General features: G+C 30.7%; 1 protein-coding gene across 1 annotated transcript; it reads left to right on the forward strand.

Annotated features, from left to right (window-relative positions):
* Positions 1–7843: 7843 nt before the first annotated feature.
* Positions 7844–18875, forward strand: LOC125827526 (probable 2-oxoglutarate-dependent dioxygenase AOP1). Its single transcript, XM_049506822.1, has 4 exons — positions 7844–7992; positions 9759–10080; positions 10706–10877; positions 18640–18875. The coding sequence occupies exons 1-4, from the start codon at positions 7844–7846 to the stop codon at positions 18873–18875; spliced, it is 879 nt and encodes a 292-aa protein (XP_049362779.1).
* The last annotated feature ends 385 nt before the right edge of the window (positions 18876–19260 follow it).

The following is a 19260-nucleotide window of genomic DNA, read 5'->3' on the forward strand; positions in this document are numbered from 1 at the left end:
GCTATGTGGTTATAGTTTTGAGGCCCTTAAAATGGTTTTTAAGTCACTCTTTGGAATTAAAATGTGATAATATAATCCTTTATATCAGTTTTATTTATGTTAAATGTGGTACATGATTACACATGATGAGTTAATATGAATTGATATATGATAAGGATATGGATCTGATTATTTTTCTTAAATCGTTTCAATCTGAATTTGATCATAACTTTAGAAATTAATATTATTTTTAAACTCTAATTGATCTGAAATTCAGTAGGTTCATCATAAACAGTCAAATTAAAAATATTCATAGTTATGAAGTGATTTGGCAATTTGAGGTTGTTTAGATGAAGTTATTTTTTTATATATATTTTTGTATCTTGAAAATTAATTTAAATGAAAATTACTCGACTATGATACAGATGAGATAGAGTTTGTTCTCTATGGTCTTCATGACTAAATTTTAGTGAAGTATTAAGTTAATGTGTTGGCTTAGACCTTCCTCCATAACGGATGAAATTAATACAAGTCATTAAAGTTTAATCTCTAATTTTGATTATATGTATTGACTCTCCTAAACTGAGTAATATTTGATTGGATCAATGGATCTACGGATAATGATATTCACTTGACTTAAAATAACATATACTCTCCATCTGAGTTAGCTTTTGTTCTAGATTTGTTGAAGTGAATATCTGACACCATATATGTATGTTGCATGAGTAGTCATTTTTATTGTTCAAGATGCATTGATATCTATGAGGTGTGTTTTTGAATTTTAATATTCAATGTATACATAAACATGCTTTTCTTTTGGAATTTTAGAATTTCGTTCTTTATTCTTAATTCGTGTATCTATTTCACAAAATAATGATATATGATAAGGAATTACTGAGCGGAAAAATCTTAACTTCTACTTTGGCCAAACTACGTTTCAACCAAATTGATCATAGTTTTGGAATTCGAAAAAAAAAGAACTCTGATTGATCTGGAATTTGGTAGATTCATAAGAACGACCTAGTAAGAAACTATTTTTTTTGGATCGTTATATGAGTTTTTGATCATATTTGATTAAATAGTAGTGAAGTATTAATTTTATGTGTTGGCTTAGACCTTCCTCCCTATCGGATGAAATTGACATAAGTCACTATGTATTTAATCGTCTAGTTTTGATAATCTGTATTAATTCTCCTAAACTGAGTAATATAGGATTGGATCAATGTAACTAGAGGATTTTCACTTGACTTAAACTAACAGTAGACTCTCCATCGGAGTAAGGTCTGTAAAAGTTTATGGAATGAATAATCGATCATTGTACATGTGTATTGCATGAGTAGTTCTCCGATCCCATCGATTGGCTATTCCAGATGCATGGATATATATGTATAAATGAGCCCTAAATTTTGTTATTTAGGATTATTCGAAAAATTATGATCTATTTAAAGTATTATATCTCATATTCTCAATAGACTTTACACACCCACTTAGTACTACTTAAGCTTTTCTTTTGGTAGAGATAAAGATATTAATTCAAAGAATGCACTGTACATGTACCTAATGTTAGAAGGAATTATTTTCAATTTCTAACTAGATAAGAGATGAGTATTTAATAATTTTGGTTGTAACTCTCCTATCATTGAGTTTGATGAATATTTTATTTCTTGTGGTATATTGATGCGTGATTCTTTTATTAGTATTATTTCTCATGAATTGATTATATTAATCTGTCTCATAAGGAAAAATATTTTTTAAATTGAATGAAACTTATATGTACATTAGTGTCTAAGTCATTTATTCTGAATAGAATTTCGAGGTTGGTTAATGGATGAACATAACGGTTCATTGAAAGTGAAGTCACTACCAACATATGAGTCTTGTTTAGAAGGAAAAATGACTAAGAGACCTTTCCTCTTAGAAAAGGAAAAAGAGGTAGTGATAAGTTATAATTAATCTATTATGATTTGTGTAATAAATGAGCATTTGGGGAAGCGGTGAATTTGAGTATTCTAAGTTTTCAAGAAGGTTACTCATGATATGGATATATTTTTTGATGTTTTGTAAGTCTAAATGTCTTGATAAACTCAAAATATTTAAGACACATGAAAATAGCATCATGAAAAATATATAAAGTCACTGCAATCTAATTGTAGTGACGTAAGCCTCTCTACATGCAGAGTTCATAAGTCACTTATCTTATAGAATAATTGCATTTCAACTGTCTACACCAGACACTCTATAATAGATTGTTGTAGAAGAGAAAAGAAGTAGACTCTTATGAAGATGATAAGATTAATTATTGATTTATTATTAGTTATTTTGTTTCTTTTGGGATAGGTTCTAATAACTACATATCACATTCTGAATTCAATTTCTTTCAAATCAGTACCTTAAACAACTATAGAACTAGTTGGATTTGACGTAAGTCTAATTTGTGACATGTTCATATATAGGATTGTTCAGCACATGTGCTGAGTGGGAGAATAAGAAAATTGGGATTAAGAACAGAATGTGTGTGTTAATTAGATATCCTAAAGAATTAAAGAAGGTTTATTATAGTGTCTTAAAGAAAATAAGACAATTGTTAACACAAATGTCTGATTTCTAGAAAAGGATCATTTAGTAAACCATGTTCCTAGAAGTAAACTAGTTTTACAGGAATTGAACAAAGAAATAACATATGAGTCAGTTGTAAATTCAGACACTCAAGAACATCTAACTGGGATGTCAGAATTGATGTTCCATTGCATTTACGTAGTGGGAGAAACGTTATTAGACATAACAATACTACTACCTCAAGTAGTGCAAGTGATGTTGGACAAATTAAAGAACACTACATGAAAAGTAGTTAATGTTTCATTACCGAAAGGTTTTGAGGAAAATATTAAGACTCAAGAACATGAAAGTGTGACTATTGTAGTAATACTTAGTCGTAGTGGGAGAATCATAACAAAGATTGATTGATTTTGTATATTTAAGAGGACTTTCATGATAAACCTCTGAAGATCTAATACAAAAACAATAAGTTACGACTCAACATTATTAGACAAAGTTGCATAAGAAAATAACTTTGTAAGATCCTTTTGATAAGAAATATAAAAGGAATATTTGTGAAAGTTGTAAATGCATTGTTAACAGTCTAAGTGGGAGATTGTTAGGGCATATACTATTAATCATGTGTTTAAAAGTAGTATTCTAATAATTTTCAAGATTAAATATCTTAGTGGGAGATTGTTAGGGTATATACTATTAACCATGCATTTAGATATAGTACATTATAACAATCGTGATGGTTAAAAGTCTAAGTGGGAGATTGTTGGGATATATGCTATTAACCACGTGTTTAGATATAGTATTTATTATAGAATAATTATTTATTTATTATAATAGATCATATATTCGTTTATGGTGCTTGTTTACTTATATAGTAGATGATTTAGTGTATAGAGTTTAAGCTTATACACAGAGGATTAAATCATCGGTTCTTATAAGTATAAAGTTTTTTTTGTTCACAATCTAACATGGAAATTGGACATGTCATCGGTACGATTGTAGCACAAGCTTATATGTAGTTTATCTTGATTATGGGAATGGTATAGTTCCAACTTCTTGTGCTAGTGCATTTTGTATGTATTGAACGGGATCGAGTAGAGATAGTTGCTTTAGACTGGCTGACAAAAGCAATTCTCTAAACTATTAAATGTACTTATATTCTTAATCCTGATATAACTATTATGATCTGTATATGTTAATCATCGTTTTGATTTATTAAAAGGTGAGATTCTAAGATGGGTCAATATTCTTTGTAGATTGGATGATGATAATATATATTGGTGAAATAATAAGTTAGTTGATGGAATCCATGTCTCGATATAGAGATTGATGATATGCCTTTTTGAGAAGCTTAAAAGTTTTCATCGTGTCAAACCTTGTAAGTGGATTTAAGAATCTGACACATGAAATAAGTTAAGCAATGCTCTAAAGGAAATTGATCATTGAATTAAGTTCGTCAGTAATTTAATTTATTGATTAGTATCTGTAATCTTAACATGGGGAATTACATATGTGTCTAATGGGGAATTTCGAAATATAAATAGACGAGTGCAATTACGAAATTCTAGTGGAATGATTTGTAATTTATTATGGTAAAAATAATTCAAATTAATTATTTAGAATTATTTTCATAATAGGAAGCCTCGGTAATTAATTCTGTGGTCCCTACCGTGCCCATATTTATCTAGAACTCAGAATTTATTGTAAAGGAAAAAAGAAGAAGTATGTATCTTTCTCTATTCTAAGGAAAGGGAGAAGTATGTATCTTTCTATGTTCTAAGGAAAGGGAGAAGTATGTCACTTTTTCTATTCTAAGGAAAGGAAGAAGGACATGACTTTTTTTTTCTAAGGAAAGGGAGATGTACATGTCTTTCTATTCTAAGGAAAGACATGGTCTTCCTTTTCCTTGGACTAAGAAGAAATCTCTATAAATAGGGATTCTTCTAACCCTTGTAAAAAGGATAATTTTTTCCATAAAATACTTGTCCACCCAAGTATTGAGAAGGTTCGGAAGTGAACTTGGGATCACTGTAGAAGACCGTAGAACTGTGGTCTAGTTTGTGGACTAGCTTATGAATTTGCTTGAAGTTTCTAGCTTGTCGACTAGCTAGTGGATTCACTTGAAGGTATCGGCTCACGCTTCAAGAGGTAATTCTGAAATTAAATTCAGAAAGTTTAATATGCCCTAACATGATTATACTTTTTTTAGTATAAACAATGTGTTGTCTATTATTCATGTAAGTTGTATGATTATGGTATGCTTCCGCTGTGCATATAATTTTCCAACACCAATATCATAAATAGAATAAATAATTAAGAACTAACCTAACATTTCTTAACATCTTGTTTCATAATTACTCAATAGAACAAGTTTTTAGTGCTCTTTTTATTTTTCATTTGTCGCTATACATTTATGGAATCCATAAGTCGAATGACAAATGGTGCATGGATATGTTCTCAAAAACGATATTCCCTAATCCCTTCAATATATACTCAATAATTTTGCTTTCTTTAATTTTCTTCAAAGTTGACATTTTTAGTTTCCGTTAAATATTTAATAAAACAATTTAGATTTGTTAGATTTGAAAAATAATAAAACTTTCTTAATTATTAATATCAAGAATGTCCCCTAAAATAAGTGACACAAAAAAAATCACTAGACACGCTTAAAAAATATATAAATGTAGCAAAAATTGTACCTCAAAAACTACAATAAATTTTAAAAATATCAAAAAGTACTACAAACAATATGCTTCCAAATGACACTAATTTCCTTTACGTTTTTCATTGTTCCATCAAATCTACCAAATAGAGTCAATAAATATTTAACGAAGACTAAAGATATTAAATTTTAACAAACTTAAAGGACCAAAACAATTTAGTGCATACTTAAAGAAACTATTTTGAACCTACTAACCATTTTTGTTGTTTTCTCAACAAAACATGCCACCTATATCTCCTATAAAGCCCTTGTAATTAACTAAGGAAAACAAGAAACAAGGAGAAGGAAAAACAAACTATTGAAATTGTGTTTGTTTTGTAACATGGAAAAATCTTTCAATCATGATTTTTAATTATGTCAAAACTAATTTCTTTTCTAAATAAGGGTAAATTAGGATATAATATACAATAGCTATTTTTATTGAAAAGATTACCTAAGAAGGCAGATATGTGACACTCCATGTGTTTACTGTATATTTTTTTCTATTTGGTTGCAAATTTCTCTCTCTTCTCTCCCTCCTTCCTCTCTCGCTTGCCTCTCTTATCTATTTGCCCTTTCTCTCTCACCTCCTCGTCCCTAATTCTGCAATACAAATAAAATATTAATATTCAATGATAAAAATATAAATAGTAACACAAATGCAATAACGATATACAAGGCAACAAATAATTATATTTGTGATACAATTATCGATTAGATATATAATTATCGTTCACCTCTCTCCCCCTCTCATAATCTTGCTCGTCTCTCTCCTCCTTCTAGTAGCTAGTTTGATACAAATCAATTGTATCAATTGTATTCATGATACAATTCGATCAAATATACAAAATAATTGTCTCTCTTCCATCTTCTAGATCTCGTTCGTCTCTCTCCTCCCTCTAGCATATAGCTACGAATCGTAATTAAACAAATTATAATTGAGAAGTCTGATTATGTTTTTAGACTTGGCTATTTTTAATTTTTTTTTTATTTGCCGTCTTCGCCAGTTGTGCAGGCCATTTGCATCCTTGAATTAATCATTATCCTATGTCATTAAATTTCATCTATTAGTTTTTGGCCTTTCTCTTTAATGATTAGATAAAATGGAGTTTTCTTTACTATGCTTTCATGTAAATAGTGAAGAAAAGCCAATATATATTCTTGTGGGTCAAAGTTCAGGAAAATTCCAATAATTCTTAAATAATGAAAAACTAATTAAACTAGTAAGTTAACTATTATTTAAATTCAATAACCAAGAAATATCAATTTAACAATATATTATTTATTTATTTCAACAGAAATTAAGAACTAATAAGGATTGTGGTGGAATGAATAAAAGTCATTCATTCTAAATTCTAAATTAGAGGTCAATGATTTGAGCTTTAGGAATAAAAAAGATTATGTTAGAGAGTAGTCTTTCCCGTTCAAATAGATCTTATGTGACACAAATTTTGATTAGTCAACACCGATATCATAAATAAAATAAATACCTCAAAAATAATAATTAAATATTTCATAACATCTTTTTATTTTTCATTTGTCTCTATGCATTTATGGAATCCATAAGTCGAATGACAAATGGTGCATGGATTTGTTCTCAAAAACGATATTCCCTTGAATATGTACTCAATAATTTTACTTTCTTTAATTTTCTTCAAAGTTGACATTTTTAGTTTCCGTTAAATATTTAATAAAACAATTTAGATTTGTTAGATTTGAAAAATAATAAAATTTTATTAATTATAAATATCAAGAACGTCCCCTAAAATAAGTGACACAAAAAATGTCACTAGACACTTAAAAAATATATAAATATAGCAAATATTAAACTTCAAAAACTACACTTAAATTTTTAAAATTAATCAAAAATATCAAAAAGTACTACAAACAATATGCTTCCTAATGGCACTAATTTCCTTTAAGTTTTTCATTGTTCTATAAATCTAACAAACAGAGTCGATAAATATTTAACGAAGACTAAAGATATTAAATTTCAACAAATTTCAAGGAAAATATCTTATTTATAAACTCTTGCATTTCTTGTATATTTCTGTGTATTTCTGTATATTGAAAATAACTAACAATATCCCTATTTATAATAGTAAACATCCAAATTAAACTAAGACTAGAAAATTTATTCCAATGTGAACTATGATAGACAAATCCTAACTAGCCATTAATTAAATAAATATGAAAATACTTAGAATTTCTACTCCAAGTTTGAGTTATTATTTCCGACAAAACTTAAAAGGACCAAAACAATTTAGTGCATACGTTAGAAACCATTTTTGTTATTTTCTCAATAAAACATGTCACCTATCGTATAAAACCCTTGTAATTAACTAAGGAAAACAAGAAAAGATAAGGAAAACAAACTATTGAAATTGTGTTTGGTTTTGTAACATGGAAAAATCTTTCAAACTTCCAACTCTAGATTTCTACAATACAGACTTATTAAAACAAGGATCCAATGAATGGAATTCATTGAGAGATGAAGTTTTCAAAGCCTTTCAAGAATATGGTTGTTTTGAGGTTATGTTTGATAAAGTTAAACCAAGAGACTTACTTGAAGAAATTAAAGAGATTTTCAACTTTCCATTAGAATTCAAAATGAGTAAATCATCTACTATGTTTGGTTACTTGGGACAAAATCCAACATTGCCTCTCTATGAAAGATTGACAATTCAAGATGTTCTTTCTCATGGAGTTGCTAAACAATTTGCTCATCTTTTCTGGCCAGATGGAAATCCTATAGTTTGGTATGTTAATTACTACTTCATACCATATTCTTTAGGGAAAATATAGAAGTACCTGCCTAAACTATGACCCAAATTCCAGAGACACGCCTTAACTAAACTAAGGTCCTATTAATCTCCTGAACTCATTTTTTTTTGTAATTTTGTACACCTTTTTGGCTTACGTGGCATCCAAATATCTCCCACGCGCCTCAATTGCGTGGAATCACGGAGTGTGCCACATAAACCAAAAGGTGTACAATATTATATATAAAATGAGTTCAGGGGTAATAGGATTTTAGTTTAGTTAAGGTATGTCTCTGGAATTTCGGTCATAGTCTAGGGGGTAATTGTGCCTTCTCCCCGTTTTTAAAATAAAATACTCTATTGCTAAACAACAAAATCGATCACTAATTCTATTTAACGATGGATTTTCAAAATATTATGACTACCCTAGTGAAGAAATTTTTAGCTAATTTCAAGTTTTTTTGTAAAGTTTTTTTTTTTTCATTTTTAATGTTAGGATCATTTTTTCCTTTAACAATGAGGAGAAACTTGACATTTCAAAAGTTAAAATTTAAGAAATTATGGGACTAAAAATATGAGTTCCTAATCAATTGGTAAAATACGATAGTAAGCTTACCAACTATATTTATTTATCTTATATTTTGAAATTCAGCTTAATTACCACACTATAAGTCTATAACAAATAAAGGATATTGCAGCAATAATATAATTATCCTATTTTGTGGCAATAATATAATATAGATATTTATAACCAACACTCAATGTAAATGTTGTTGGGTATTAAAAGGTGTGAATGGAAAATGAAGAGTTGCGACTTTTATGAAGAGTTGTGACTTTGATGAAAAGTTGCGAATATTATGAAGAGTTGTGACTTTTATCAAAAGAAGGTGGTGACCTTTCCGAAAGATTGTGACTTTTCAAAGGTTTGTGACCTTCCCGGTAAGGCACAATAAGAACCTTTTCACACTACCCTCTGTTTTCTATAAATTGAGGGATTTCCTCTCATTTTAAAAGAATTTTTTTTCTGGACTTCTTCTACTACTAAATCTAGTATTCTAAGTGTACTTTACTGCCGTTGAGTGGCTCGCTGACACCAGCGTTTTGGGTATCAATACACTGGTGATTGAGATCATTCTATCCTGGGAGGACATATTCCAAATCAAACCTCGGATACTAGAGGGGAATAATTTCCTTAAGGGGACACTGTGCATTCAGTGGGCTTGATCTTCTTTCTGTTTTTCCAGATTCCGGTATGTGTTACAGATTTTAGATTTGTGAATTAATTTATGTTCTTTTGTTCTTCACTGGTTCATTAAACTTTGGTAACTTTGTGTTTCTGCAAAGTTTGTTGGAATCAGTAAGATTCTTTAAACACAGATTGACAACAATTCTTGTTTAAGAAAAAAAAATATTTCGTATATTTTATCTAATTTGTTTCTGATTCTAGTTTCTCTACTAGTTTTAATTTTCTAGTTGTGAAAATGTTCTTAAACTTTATTGTGCCTTACCAAGTTTTTCAAAGTTTTGTTCTAAGTATCTTGGGAATACAAGACGAACAACAAATGTCGCTAAAGGCTTTAGCAACTTTAAATATAATGACATTAACTTAATGACTGTTAAATATTTTTACGACAATAGAAAATTTATTACCACTAAATTAAATGTCTCTTTTGCTCCAACTATACATTTTTTTTCTCACTACACTCAATTACCTTTGTGTTTCTCAACTTATTATACTTTCATTTAACTTGTAAATTTAACAGTGATATGGTACTTTCCTACTCAAAGCAATTGTCAATGTTAGAAAAGACAATAAGAAGAATGGTTATGGAGATTTTGGGAGTAGAGAAATACATTGAGGAGCAGAATGAATCATCAAATTATGTACTTATTTTCAATAAGTATAGAAAACCTACAAGGGATGAGAGTGGAATTGGATTGGCTCCACACACAGACAAAAATATACTAACTATTTTATTCCAAATTCAAGTAAATGGATTGCAAATTCAAAAGGATAATGGACAATGGGTGGATGTTGAATTCTCACCTAATTCTTTTATAGTCCTTGTTGGAGATGTTTTTAAGGTACATGTTTCATATTCTTTTGTATATTCGATTTGATACAAAAATTAGTTTAACATTTTCCTTATAATATTACTTTTTCTTGAGCCGAGAGTCTATCGAAAATAAGTTTTCTATTTCACAATCTAGAGGTAAGGTCCACATACACTGAACTCTTCTCAAATTTTATTTGTTTGATTGATCACATCGATATGTTATTGTCTCAAACTTCATTTGTTTGATTGATCACATCGATATGTTATTGTAGTTGTTTTCTTATAGTATTAGGTAAATATGTTTACTATATACGATATGCTCCGTAAAATATTTTCAATGTAGCCCCTTGGGAAATATCTTAATGAGTAAGTGATGCAAGAATAGAGGCTACAACCTTTTTGGAAATGAAATATAAAAAAATTATACACAATTAAATATTATAAAAGTTAATTGCAAATAACGCTAACATGAATTGGTTAATCAAAACAAATGATAAGTAATAATAAATTAAATTACATTAATAACATAAAAAACTATTAAAATTTTCGGTGTATATCTTTGGAGTAACAATCATAATAGAGCTAGTCAAATATTCAAATATTTAATGGGCAACTAACAATATTTCTTCTAAAATTTTAAAATATTATTGCAGGCATGGACAAATGGTAGATTACACGCTCCTATTCATAGAGTATTGATGTCTAGAAAGGATGAAGAAAGGTTCTCTATTGGGTTTTTTACATTTCCCAAAGAAGGTTATCTTGTGAATGTCCCAAAAGAGCTTGTAGATGAAGATCACCCTTTGCTTTACAAGCCATTTGATGGTATAAAATATATTCAATTCTATAAATCAGAGTCCGGTCAAAGAGCAAGCCATGATAGTCTCAAGGTGTATTGTGGTGTTTGATGAAGAAGTGGATTCAAAATTTGAATGTGACGATAACATCTCTATCTTTAATTATATATAGTAGTAAAGTAACTATTAGTGTTAAAGTTTTATGTACTATTTATTGTAAGCTTAATGATTATAATACTTTATTAGGAAAATTTTAATATTATTAAATATATCATTAATCATTTTTTTTTTACCCTCCCTAGGAGCTCCCTCCCTTTTTGCTCCCTTGATGACTCGAACTCGCAACCTTCTGGTTAGAAGTGAGGGGTGTTTACCATCCGAGCAACTCCCTCTCGTCAATATATCATTAACCTATCTACATATAATAGGACAAAAATTGTTATATATATATTTGTCGAAACTTCAGACTCAGTCAATGTTTGCAAATCACTTAGAAAATTTATACTCAATCTGTACCTAGTATGTGAGGAGGAATTAGATATTTATAGAAAAGCATTGGTTTAGAAAAATTGCATTGGTCTGTACTTGGGCAAATGTGGTTTGCACTTTGAATAGCAGCTTAAAAATTTGCACTGGTTTGAAAGTAAGGAACGTGTTTGATGTTGACTTGGTAGTTTCCTATCCTATATGGATTTTACAAAATACGACCGTTTTATGACTTAATAATCCAAGAATTAATTTAAACAATCGTTCTTCTAGCAGTCTATAAGAAAAATAGTTAAGGAATGTCTAATCATATATAATGTGTATAATCGTATATAATCAATGTAATTTAGAATTATTTTTTAAATTCACATTGAAAAAGAAATAATAAGACGGAAACTCTTATGCATTAATATTAGAGTGAGAAAGTGTGATTCTCACTCTGAATAGCACTTTAAACCAAAAAGTTGGAAACTTCACTGGTTGGGTTGTTCATGTGCGGTCCACACATGCTCAACTGAGTTCAATGTAATGATCCGGAAGGTCTTTTTTGATATGATATAAAGTCAAAGGAAAATGATTCTGGCTAGTGATATTGTGTCGAAGAAAAATGGTTCCGGCAAGAGCTTGAGTATTGTGATTGATGCATTTTGACACTTGTGATTGATCTACTTGACACATGTGAATGACCTACTTGATAATGCATGAATGACCTACTTGATTCATACTTGATAATGCTCTGCTTGTCTCTCTATGTAAGTGTGCAGATTTCTTTGTAGGAAACCCTGCTTTATTTATAGGCACCATATTTCTCCTTGTTTGAGTCGAAATCCTTTCCTAGTTTAACTTTGCTTAAAAATAATATATTCCCTTGTAACTGCCTTCGTACTTCATTCACCACCTCCGCACTCTGTTTCTTGTTTCAACTTTATTTACGTCTCCTTATTTTAGTTGGATTTGGCTTTCTATGACCAGGATGGTGAAACTTGTTCCTTTGCAGTTGTTCTCCGCTTTGTCATTCTTCAAAATACTTTCTTCATCTAACACAACATATCTAGTGTAATCTAATAAGTGAAATTTGAAAGGGTAATGTATACATGGATCGTATCCGTGAAGATAGAGAGAATATTTCCTAAAAATTCTTAGCTCAAGTAAAACAATACAAAGTAAGTTTGGAAAAGAAACACCATAGTGAAGTAGTATTGAGAATACAAAGAAAAGAACAATGTTATTGATGTAATATTTATTCAAATTATATTTGAAAGTTACGATTATATCTATCTGTAAAACTGAATTAAATTGAACGATGAGCACTTATTATTACACCAGCATATGTTGTTTGATACAATAGGTTTGAATCAAATAACAACGTAACTCTCCAAACACTTAATCAAGATGAAGTTTGAGGTGAAATTAGTTCTATTGATTTTTATTTAAATTTGATTTAATTAATCAATCAAAATTGATTAAGCATAACTCCTATTTACTTAAATTATATTCAAAGCTTATACAGTAAGATCTTATAAGATAGAATGTTTAATATCTCTAACTAAGCTAGTTAGATAAACATATTATTCAATAGAAGAGGTTCAAAAACACAACATGTTGCACTTCAAGTTACTTTTCACCAGTATTAGATAATATGTCTCACCTTAATTGTGCTCACACTTTTAAAAAAGATCAATAATATATATATTGTAATTATATTTTTTTTCTCAATTGATAAATTATTTATTTAATTTGATAATTATGAAAGTTGAACAAAAGAAAATTATGTGTATTACTCCCTTCGTTCTTTTTTACCCGTCTACTTTGGACGTCCCACGTCTATTAATAATAATGATTGATATGAATATTTTACTAGAATATCCATATCAATTGTTGTTTAGGTCTTGTTTTTTTTTTTTTTAGAAATAGGTAATTAATACTAATAGTAAAACATGAATTATTATTATTTTTGTATATTTTTGTTAAGTTAAAAATGAAAATATAATTATAAATATACATTTACATTGGGGACAAAAGTGTATGTTATACAACTTTGACATATATATACATTCCCAAAAAAGCACAACTAACCCCACTTTGTTTTGATAGAATATAGGCTCAAATACTTTACCATATTTCCCCTATTTGGTATAAAAAAAAAGGGAAACCCTAAATCCCTAAATTTGAGAGACAAAGTTCATTCTACATCATCCTCAAATTTGCCTCTCAAGTGAACCTTCATATCTGGAATTTGTCTTTCAAAGCTCAAGGCTCAACCTCATTCTGATCTCCTGTACCATCACATCAAGGGTAAATTTGTTTTCTCTTTACTTTCACTTGATTTCTCATCATATTTTAACAATGTTGGTTTATTACTGCACCCTAGAGGGTATGTAAAGAATGAGAAGATTCTCTATTTTATGATTTATAGATGGTTTAAAGACAATGATGGTTTATCCTTTCTAACTATTCTTAATGTGGCTTAATTTATTGTTTTCCTAAAATAATTCATCAGCAAAGGCAAAACTAAAAGTTTAAAGTTAAATTATTATAAATATAAAACATAATTAAATTAATCTGAATTTTATCATCTATTACAATCCTCTATATAGAGGCATTAAGCTTTCGATATACCCTCCAACAAACTAAGATCCAATCAAACTAAATATGTGATGACATATCTCAGCTAGATTCTGACATATCTCAGCTAGATTCTTTGTTTTAGTTGGGAATTATACTCTTCTATCTACTATAATTGAATGTAACGATCATCTTGTTGCTCCTTAAAAGGTATGTCAAGTCAATAATGAACAAGTAAAAATGTACAGAAGGGGTAATATAATAGGTGGAGCTTGTGTGGAAATTTGTTAGTAGTAATGGCAGATGTGGTCCCGAAATTAGAGAACGGGGTTAAAATTGCTACCAAAATTTTACCGAAGGATAAAAATGGCCTATTTTTCCATGAAGATGTATTAGAAACTTATTGTTACACTAATGATATATATAACTTAAACTCAACGAAGAAACTATACTTCCATGTGAATGAGATTGAATTATTTTACTTCGTGGTTGTTTTTCCCGCAAACTGGTAAGCTTGCTTAGAAATTGTGATATGAATCCTTCATTTGCAATCCAACTTACAGAGATGGAAGATGGTATTACCTAACAACATGCTATTCTTTATCACCAGATGAGAAGTCTAAAGTATGGAAGTTCTTGAAAGTGGTTAAGGTTCCAAATAGTTATTCTTCTAAGATATCACGGTGGGTGAAGTCAGAGGATCGTAAGATGAATGAATTAAAGAATCACGATTCACATATTTTATTGATACAACTACTTCCTCTTGTAAATCTTGGAGTCGTGCCAAGCAATGTCTTTGATGATATTACCAAGTTAAATATATTTTTTAAAGAACTGTGTTTGTAAACACTAATGGTTGATGTGTTGGATCAACTTGCAGCCAAAATTCCAATAACACCGAGTGAATTAGAAAATAATACTTTTACCAGCATTTTTTGACGTTATGGTGCATTTAGTCATTCATCTTCCAAGAAGGCTAAGCTTTGTGGACATGTACAAAATAGGTGGATGTATCTAATTGAGCGGTATATTTTTAATTTAAAGTTTTGATTTAATTTTATGTAGCTTGTTAATTTATCATGCTAAGAAGAAGTTTGAGTGATATCATGTTATATCATGCAGATCTTTATGCATATTGAAATGTTATGTTCGTAATATAAATCAACCTTAAGGATGTATGGAAGAAGGATATATTTTTGAAGAATGAATAATATTTTGCTCAAGAAATGTAACGACATGATTCCGTCGTTATAGAAAAGCCAATGGGGAAATAATTGGGGTCGGAAAACTTTTTGGTAGTAACTTGGATTTTCCCAACCTAGTCCTGATTTGGATGAAATCGGAGTCTTTAAGGTGTAGGAAAATCTGGTAATAATCGGGTGAGTTAATTATGATTTTGATTACATGAGTAGTTAGATAACTCGTTGAGAAATCCGTACGACTTTACAAAATTGAATTCTGGTGAGTAGAACTCCCGAAATCGATCTTAGTGTGAAGGATATTTTCTGAGCATCATTGGCTAAAGGTGTGTTGTGAAATAGGTGTCTTGGAATGATTTAAATAGTTCACTGGTTCCGTGAAAGCTGCCGGGGCGGGATTTATGCTGCCAGGGCGGGGCCGCTGTGGCAGGTTTGACGCGACTTAAGGTCGTTAATAAACTCCTAAACGACCTTATTCTTCACTTTTCGATTTTAGGAGCTAAGGAACGAAACTCAGGCTATTCTTAACAGTTTTCCACCATTCTTGAGGCTAAAGGTAAGTTTTTCACTCCCCGAATCCATTTTTCGATCCGTATAATGTAATAGAATGGGTAAGTATCTATGGGGGAGGGTTTTGATATAGATTATATTGTGGATGTTTTATTAAGAAAATATTATTTTTGACTGGTTTAAGAGTCGCCACTTAATTTTTAAGAAAAATCAAGAAAACTAATTTTCAATAGATTAAAACAGGAAATCGATTGAAAATATAAGGGGGTTCGGGGTTCTTATTAGCATTCTAGGAAGGTTTTAAAAGCACCTAGAATATCCACTAATGTGGTTATCCGACGATTAAATTTTTTGGCTAAAAACACTTTAACTTAACTTGAATAGAACGATTGAATTGTTTTATAGTTGAGACGATTATAAAAGGGAAAAGGGGAAATATTGACCTACGACCTAAGTGAGATACCTTTTGAAATTTATTCTTTCAAGTCTTTTGAAATATGATCGGCTTAATTAAGTTGTTAAAACGAAATGGGCATCTTTTGGGGGTTTGAACTTTTCGACCCTAAGATTAACGACAAATTCTAACACGCAAAACAAACACAGTAAAGTAAAGAGGGAAAGAGAGTTGGACCCAAATCTGGTTTCTGTCCGCCTGGACCAGTATTTGGGCCCATTTTTCGTTTTGGGCCAAAGGCCCATTTGAGGGGCACCTGTCCTAAGAACTAACAAGAATAAGAATGACAACTAAATGGGCTTAGGCCCAGTAAAAACAAATTACAATTTTGGAATTAAAAGTGGGTCTTTGGCTCAATCTTTTCAATTCTCTAATCTGCTCCAACATCTTTGACTCCGGGACCTGTACGTCGATTTTGGGGACTAACTCGAAAGGAAATTCGAGCCTTTATGGCTCTCCCGAAATGCAAGGGGGTATAGACCCAAATGGAGTTCTCCGTAGTCGCTCACAATAAACAAAATAAAATAAAACTAGTCAACAAGGGGAAGAACAAATTTTAGACAGTTAAGAAAAGGCTATTCTGCAAAGATCAATTGATGGAAACAATTATGAGAACACAATGAATTTTATTAAATATCACGCCTCACACAATTTGTATTTTCAATAAGAGAGGTTGGACCTTGTGCCTAATTATTACTCCATTATTAAGGGAAGTTGACAGGCAATATGCTTATCCATAATTATGAGTGAATCTAATTAACAAGCTCATACATGCATATTTACATATATGTCCATTCCCAGCATGATAAGCTCCCAAATACGAGAGCTACCCACTTACTAGCATGATTTATTATATTTTATTTTTTCCTTTTCAATTTTCAGTTTTAACAAAAGAAAACACGTAGAAATTAACTAAATCTTGACATACGCCATATCATCTAGAAGCATATTAGAGCTAAATAATTGAAAGCAATAGAGTTTGGGGCCCTCCAACATAAGAAGTTGTGACAACAATAGGAATAAACACTTAGCGATACATTATGGGCTTCTACAATTCGAGATGGTGAAACACGTAGCAAAGCAAGACAACCAAAGGCTATTGATAACAACATGCTCTTATTTTAACTAAACATAGAAAACTTTTACCGAATATGGAATAATACGCTAATTTAAACATCATACTTAAAGCTGAATACATATCATATAAAGGCTACTAATTAATACAACTGGAAGAGCTTAGCATAATAGAATTTCGAATATGCGATCTTAGCATCAAACTAGTTCAAATGCGGTGCAAGAACGAGTTAACAAACTTCAAGCTTATGACAGTCAACTAGGAAATCGTCCTGCTGATCACAACAACTTAACTTTAACAGGCAAGAGACTAACCAAATGACTCACTTTAAAACAGAGGTAGGACTGATCAGATTTTGGAAATATAAAAAAAAATAGAAAAACGAAAAGAACAAACCACAATTTAAACAAGCAGGCAACTGCACTCAACAAGTTAAAACAATAATCCTGTCTCAGTCAACTAAAATGTGAATCTAAAGATAATGAGTTAAAAGTTTAGGATGCATAAGGGTTAAGAGTTTTCACTCATCCGAGCCTGACTCTTTGAGAGATGCTAAAGAACAGTCCCAAAGATAAACTATTTGTCATTAAAACAGGTCCTCGACTGGAAGAAATAAAGCACACAAAAGCATACACAGAAACTGTATATCATGTATTAAGATGAAATTAAAGTAAGTGAGTGCAAGAGAGAAAAGGAAGTTGAAAGAACGAAAGATATAGGCAAATAAGAGTAATTTTCTACTAAACTTTGAATTAGAGAAAACGATGGAGAAATACCAAAACCAATGACTATAAATAACTAGATAATCCTTTTAGACTCATCTCAGCTAAGATCGGAATAAGAAAATGAACCATGAAGAGTTTATGGTCGAGCAAGAGTGAGATCTAATATGCTAACAACTAACACTAATCCACTCCAAAACATAATGTATACACACATAACACATATAAAAAAAAAAAAAGATATACTCATTAACCAAATCCTAGCATATGGAGACCAAAACAAGGATAACACATAAACAGAACACAAACACAGCCAGGAACACACCATAAACAGAACAACATAGAAGAATCGGGAATTAAACAAAACCAAAATAAGGATTTACCTATTTACGGGCAGCGAACGGAGAACAACAAGCAGAGAAGCAGCTTTCTAGGACCACAACGAGATTCTGAGAACTCCGGCGAGCTCCGACGATGCGTGAAAGAAGAAACATAACTAAAGTAAAACTCAAGTCCTTTTGGATGCTATTTGACAATGTTTTTTGTTCAAATGTTAACTCTCTATCCGTAACCTTATAAAATCTTTGTTTCTATAAACTATGGTTCTCTCTATCCTTGTATCAGTGCAGAATGCCCCCCCCCCAACAAGAGTAAGAAGAGAATATATATAGAGGATTATTAGGGTAGATTGGGCGGGGAAATCCGGATGAAATTTTCGCCATTCCAAATTTGAAATCAAAATCCTTTCACCAAAACGGCCAAACCCCTTTTTCTTGAAGTTTCATCCCCATTCCGAAAGAGGAAATGGGGACAGACTCGCGCTGCTGCTACTGTACTGTTCGGGAGGGACGGGAGCAAACGACACAACGACTGGATTGGACTCACGCGATTGGATTGGAATCGCTGGAATTTATCATCGTTTGCTGATGTTCACGCGAGGAAGAAGAAACGTGGGTACTGGGGTGGTTTGTGTCGTCCACGCGTTGTTGGAGCTAGCGTTTTGAGAAGAATATGATGTGCAAGGGTCGTATGGTATGTATTGTTGGTGTACAGCTGGTGAGTCTCTTTGGAATAGGGAAATGGGCCGGGTAGAGGGAATTAAGAGTGGGCTGGTTGGGACGTTATTGTTGTGAATTAGAGTTGCTGAAAATTGGTTAATGGCTCAACTTTGGTCCCTTTTTAAAAAATAAAAATAAAAAAAGTGTTGAAATGAATTGGAGATTTGGTCGGCATCTAATCAAAATGAATTAACGCGAATTAATCCATGAGCTTCTCAAACTTAACGAAGTAAAATAATTAATTCAAATATAAACTAACCGATTTCAATAACTCAAAATTATAACTATAAATTATACTAGACTAAAATAATAAAATATCTACTAAAACAAATGTAGAAATCT

The sequence above is a fragment of the Solanum verrucosum genome, unplaced genomic scaffold (assembly GCF_900185275.1).
Source record: "Solanum verrucosum unplaced genomic scaffold, falcon-dt-bn FXZP01000124.1, whole genome shotgun sequence".
NCBI lineage: Eukaryota > Viridiplantae > Streptophyta > Magnoliopsida > Solanales > Solanaceae > Solanum > Solanum verrucosum.

Excerpts from the sequence above, each read along its gene's own strand:
- LOC125827526 (XM_049506822.1), top strand. The coding sequence starts at position 7,844 with ATGAGTAAATCATCTACTATGTTTGGTTACTTGGGACAAAATCCAACA. Across the intron at positions 7,993-9,758 it reads GATGGAAATCCTATAGTTTG|TGATATGGTACTTTCCTACT; the intron begins GTATGTTAATTA and ends TAAATTTAACAG. Across the intron at positions 10,081-10,705 it reads TTGTTGGAGATGTTTTTAAG|GCATGGACAAATGGTAGATT; the intron begins GTACATGTTTCA and ends ATATTATTGCAG.